The 5,820-nt window shown below is 59.0% G+C and overlaps 1 protein-coding gene across 3 annotated transcripts in view; it reads right to left on the minus strand.

Moving 5' to 3' along the window:
• Nucleotides 1-1,425: 1,425 nt before the first annotated feature.
• ST3GAL1 (ST3 beta-galactoside alpha-2,3-sialyltransferase 1) overlaps nt 1,426-5,820 on the minus strand; it is a 62,559-nt gene continuing 58,164 nt past the window's right edge. For all 3 annotated transcript variants that reach the window (XM_006912932.3, XM_025047603.1, XM_025047604.1), the window contains exon 9: nt 1,426-5,676. In XM_006912932.3, coding sequence (XP_006912994.1) covers nt 5,503-5,676 — 174 coding nt within the window. In that variant the 3' untranslated portion in view covers nt 1,426-5,502. The remainder of the gene's footprint in view (nt 5,677-5,820) is intronic.

Raw genomic sequence — 5,820 nt, forward strand, 5'->3', positions numbered from 1 at the left:
TCGCACCTAGAGAACGGGTAAATGGGGTTCATGCGCTCCTTCGGTCCTTGTGTGTGCTTAGAAGCCTGTGTTACAAAGTAAAAAGGAACTAAGAAACCCCCTTCTCGGGGACGCTGTGATCCCATCCACTCCTCGCTGATCAGCCACGCACGTGTTTGGAGCAGCCTGCTGGGTATTCCCGAGAGGACTTCCCCAAGCTTCCCACGACTGAATCCCAGAGGACCTGCGTTTGTGGGGGAGCGGGAGTGGTGGGCAGCGGTGGCGGGGCCCTGGCCTGGGACTAGGGTGGGATGGGCTCCCACAGGCCAAGCTCTCCCAATGGCACCCGCCTGCATGTGTCGCCACCTTGTGGCCACCTGCCCACATTGCAGCTGAGGTGTGCCGTCCACCAGGAATGAATCTGGGGTGGCTGGGTCTCTCTGATAGGGGGCAGGGGTGGGGGCAGGGCCCTGGTACAGGCGTAGCTCACTGAATCCTCAACACATGTTCATGCGGTAGGCGCATCATCCTAGCTTTATCCGTAGCAGATCGGGCACAGAGAGGTCAAGTCACCTGCTCACATGCACACAGCTGATGAGGACGAACCCAGGGCACCTGTGGGACTGTCTGCACTGTGCTGCCTCTGGGGGCTGCCTCCAGAAGGTCACCACAGACAAACGTCTCATACGAACTCAAGAGGCAGCAGAGCGACAGGGAGCCCTAGATCTCGAGAGGGAAGGCTGGGTTCAAACCCCACCTCGGCCCTCAGTTGGCTATAATTCTGCACCTGTGCTTATCTGGGAACCCAGCAACCGTCCCCCGCCCTTCACAGCTGTCATGAGAGTTCAAGTTCATGCCCAAGGAAGTGCTGGGCACACTGTAAGGTGCCACACAAATCGGGAGGCGTTATTATTTGCACCAACTTTACACAATAGAGTCCCCATACTGGGTTTGTGGACCTATTAAAAATAAACAAGATCTGAGAGATCTGTGCCAACTTTGGACCAGACTTGGGTCTGTCCAGGATGTGGCCATCCACTGGGAAAGCACAGACACTAACTGCCCACGTTCAGCCCTGGCCCGGGCTACTCCGTCTAGTGAACACTTGGGGCAGTGGGCAGGAGTCTCCTTGGGCCTCCTGAGATGCTTTCATGCTTGACCGCACCCGCTTCTGACAACTGGCATTGTGGTGCTCATTCTACAGAGGAGGCAGCTGAGGATCCGAGAGGTCGGGTGACTCCCCATGGTCACACGGCGGTGTGGGGCGCAGCGGCATTGGAGGACAGGCTCCCTCTCCCTCCCTTGGACCTCTGGGCACTGGGAAGGAGCGGGTGCCAACCTGGGGGGGCTCAGGGGGTGAAGCAGTGCCCCCCTCTCAGGACCAAAATGGTTCCCGAGCGGGAACCTTGCAGCATGGCGCTCCTAGAAAAACGGCAAACACGCCCAAACGATAAAATAGTTCTTTATTCACTTTGATTCGGATCATTGGAAACGTTCAGCAATAAATAACACACAGAGCAGAGGTCGAGGACGGGGACCGCGGGGAACTTCATTCAAAACGCATCGGGATGAACGCTCAGCCGCAAGGCGGGGGCGCGAGGCAGGGCCGGGGTCGGGGAAGCAAGTTCCAAAACACCAACAGCCAACCAAACAAGATTGCAAAGAAAAAGTGCTCCGGAAACTTTGGCTTTGACGGGACTTCAGGGGAGGCTAAGGCGTCTGGACGCCACATTTGCCCTGCGGGCCGGGGTTCCCGACGCAGGCCTGGGTTGACGCTGGCGTCCGGCTCAGGACCCTGGGCGGGTGGGCCACGCATGGCGGTTCTGGTCTATGACAGAAACTGGGCAACAAGAGTCTGGATCTCCGATGGGCTGGGAGGGACATCAGGAGGGTGCAAGCTGGCAGGCTGCTTGTAGGAAGCTCAATGCTCTTTAGTAAGAAAAAACGTTGCTAACACCCAGTGTCGATCAGATGAGCTCTGCTTATCTCTGCTGTTCCTCCTGAGCCCGCTTCTTTTCCTCAAAAAAAGGTGTCACGTAGCTAGCTCCCCAGGGGTCGGAGGGCTGGTGTCATGACAGATTCAAGGAGAAAGGCTGATATGATCTCCAAACGTAGCCCAGGCCACAGGGGAGGGGGCCCAGCCAGCGGCCTGTGGCATGTTTGCTGCAAACCAGAAGTCCATGATGGATGGACCCACTGAGAGCTCTTTGGAGGGGCGAGGGCACTTGCTGGTTCTTGGTGGCACGTGGCTGGGTCCAGCCCTTTAAGCTGGACAGCGCTCAGGGCTTGGGCTTCCCTGGGAAAGCATTTTCCATCACGACCAGGTGAGGGACAGTGAGCTGAGAGAGGAGGCAGGTAAGGCTCGGAGAGGTTAGGTGACCCTTTTCCATCTTCCGTTTTGTGGCCAGCCTGCCTTGAAGGGAACATCAAAGCGAACATCACAGTTCTAAATGTTCTGACTCTAGTCCACCTTGGACCCAGAGGCCCAGTTCACATCAAGGTAGGATCGGCCTCTCGCTGTCCCTTCCGGCCACAGCAGTGCCTGGGATGCCATCCGGCCCCCAAACCTGCCTTCTCTATCTTCAGTGGCCTCCCCACCTGCCTGTCTGGCAACGCTACTTTATGTCCTGTTTTATTTTCTCTGGTTTCTCCCACTACGCCCAGCCATTGTGGCTCAATGGACAATGCCTGGCGGAGCCAAGGTTTCAAAAAATATAGGAACTTCCTTTTGCTCCCCATTCCCCATCGCTCCTAGAGCCAGAGGCCACGAACCCGGCTCCTTTGTCAGCCAACAGGTGGGTGAGGACAGGAGTCCAGGGGGACGCGGATACAGGTGTTGGTTTTGCTCCTGGCGGCTCCAGCTCCTGGCCTTTGGAGGGTTCCAAAGGCTGGGATGTTTGTTGCTGGGCTCTCTCTCCCTCATCACCCTCGGCCACTTCGCTTCAGGCTCAGCCCTGTTTGCCGCAGGCGGAGCTGCCTCTGCTGCCTGCCTGGGGCCTGACGGGTCTCCAAGGAGTCTGCAGAGTGGACGAGCCCTGGGCTGGAATCCAGGGGCCTGAGTGCAGAACGCAACTGTGTGCGGAGCCTCCCTGCCCATTTTTGGCTCAAAAGGTTTGACTCGTGCTGTTGCCATTGGTTCACTTTTGCAAGTCACTCACTTCTCTGGGCCTTGCTTTCCCCACCCGTGAAACGGGAGAGCCGGATTCTGAGCGCCGAAACACATCTCACAGCGTGCACAGCCGGTGGGACGGAGGGAGGGGTAGGACGGGGGCCAGGCGGCCACCTCGGGCAGCGTGCAGCTCGGCCTCCCTTCAGGGACCTGCTCTGACCCCGTGAAGCCCAGGGGCAGACTGCTCGTTGGGGACCGGACCCTCCTGAACAGACTCGGCTTGCCGGGGAAGGGGAGAGCTCAGGAGTCAGTCCACATCGCTCCCCGCCTCGGTGCGGTGCCCACTTTTCTCAAGGTTTGTCCCTGGCATTCAACATCTCGAGGTTTGTCCCTGGCATTCAACAGCCGGCCACCGGACGCTCCCCCGAGCACTCTCCTCACGTCCGGTGCTGCCATGAGCGCGAGCCTTCCTGGACTGGACCTCACAGCCACGGATGAGCCTTTGTCAGTCGAGAGTCTTAAGGTCTGGAGGATTTTAAAGCTAGAACAGGTTTTGTTTTCTGTTTGTTGATTTTTTTAAAGAAACGCTTTTTGGATGCTGAATCTTCGAGAACCTCAGAGAAGCTCTGGAACCATCCTCCAGGAAAAGGCGCGTATGTACAGACAGAGAAAACAAACATGGTATGCGATTTCTGAGGACTCGGGAATAGCCTGACACCACCTGTGGCCCCCAAGTGCCCTCAGTGACTCTCTCGCCCCATTTTCAGAGGGAGGAACTGTGGCCAGAGAGAATAGGGCTGACCAGTTGGCTGCAGGGAGCAGAGGAGGTAGGTAGCTCCCTGGCTTCTGAGACTGGCATCCTTCACATGCCACCAGGAACCTGTCACCCCCTCAGAGCAGTAGTGGCCTTTTGAGAAATACTTTCAACAGGAAAAGTGGTTTTTCCGATTACATGTCAGTAACTAGCGCCAGCCGTCACTGCCCTCCTCTGCCTGTGACTGCAGTTCCCACCCGTCCCCGAGGAGGCTCTCTGTCCTGGCCTGAGACGGAATCCAAGCTCACAGTGCGAAAGGAGGGAGCTGGCACTGGAAGTGAAGGAGGCACAGAGCAACCCATAAACCCACCGACCTGACACCCCAAGATTTGCCCCCAGTAACACCCCCGCCCTAGGTCCTCCCAGCGCCCAAGTCTGAGGATTCAGACAAAGCTTGCTTTAAGCTCCCCGCTCCCCAGCTGCTGGCAGAGCAAGAACGAGCTTAACTAAAATCAAATCCCAGGACCAGCAACGGAAAGTGCACACGACGTCAGCTAAGCTCAACCAGAATAAATCAATAAATAATCAGGAAGAATGGCGAGCGAGAGTGAGAGGGAGAGGTATGGCTTCTCCCGCGTTCCTAGGACGGCCACACGCCGGGACACCGTGCAGGGGCCAGCAGGGCCTGGGCGCAGCGTGTGGGCCCTCGGGGAGAATGTCGGCTGGCGGAAGTCCTCTGCATGGGCTCGGAAGGACATGGGCACCCACCCCAGCTGTCCGTGACACTCCGCGTCGAATGTGCCTCTGAGAGGCGTTGTGTATTATGCGAGCTTTGCTCCAACTCGGGCGCTGGCTCAGGAAACTAGAAAAGATGTCCCCAGGGGTCCCCTTTCCCGAGTCGGGGCGTTTGCCTCATTTTGGCCAATGCATGCATTTTCTTCCCCAAATACAAAGGCACATGGACTTAGTCAGATCTGCTCTCAGCCGTAATTTGAACCCAAAAGATTGATTGCTCAGGAGAAAGTCGGCTTGAGAAGAAGACCTTGGCTGGAGGCAGGACCACCTTTCCAAGAATGCCGGCCTCCGGGGTGGGGAGCCACTCCTGGCCAGCGCAAACGAGCTTTGGGGAGGGAGGGGAGGTGGGGCTGTCATGCCAGGCATCTTGCAAAGAAAGGTGTCACCCGGCCCCAGGGCTGTGGCCCATGTGGCTCAGTGCTGGTGGCCGCTCTCACTCAGAAGCATCCCGGCAAGACCCAGCGTGGGATCCGCCTGGGACCCTCAGCAGAGGGACGTCTCTGCCCGTCCTCCCTCGGGAAACGTCCTTGCCTTTAGAACACGGGCGTATCTGCTGCCCGCCACGTCCTCCGAAGCCGAAGTGACCTCTGTGTTTGGAGCATGGGCGTCTCCCGAATCTCCCCGCCTTCCCCAGCCCTGGACAGCCACGAGGAGTCTCCCCACCCCCGACGGCCGGGAGACGTGCCCCGCAGCAGGGCCTGGCGACCTTGGTGAGCAGATGCCGTCAAACGTCGTCGGGATGGGAGAGGCTGCGGGAGGCCGCCGAGGCTGGCCCTGGAAGCCCGCGGAACGCAGGGCTCTGGGGGCGGCTGGGGCCGACATGAGAGGCACGCTCTGCAACGCCCGACCTGGACCGCTCGCAGCGTCATCTCCCCTTGAATATCCGGATCTTGTCGATGGACGCCAAGGTGGCCGTCACGTTGGACTCGAAGTCCCCGTCGTGCACCCCGGTCTTGCGGAAAGCCCCCGCCGAGGGGTTGTTCTCCCAGTAGTGGTGCCAATTCCCTTTGCCGTCCGCCCCGAAGCCGTACAGGTCCACCTGCAGGGCGAAGCACAGGTGAGAGGCAGGCGGTGGGGCGGCGGGCGGCGCCTCTGAGGGAGGGGCCCGCAGGCGTCCCCCTGGGTCTGCCGGCCTGTGTCCGAGCTCTGGAAACCCTCCTCTGGGCTCCTGGACCCCCCAGCG

The sequence above is a fragment of the Pteropus alecto genome, unplaced genomic scaffold (assembly GCF_000325575.1).
Source record: "Pteropus alecto unplaced genomic scaffold, ASM32557v1 scaffold105, whole genome shotgun sequence".
NCBI classification, from domain to species: Eukaryota; Metazoa; Chordata; class Mammalia; order Chiroptera; family Pteropodidae; genus Pteropus; species Pteropus alecto.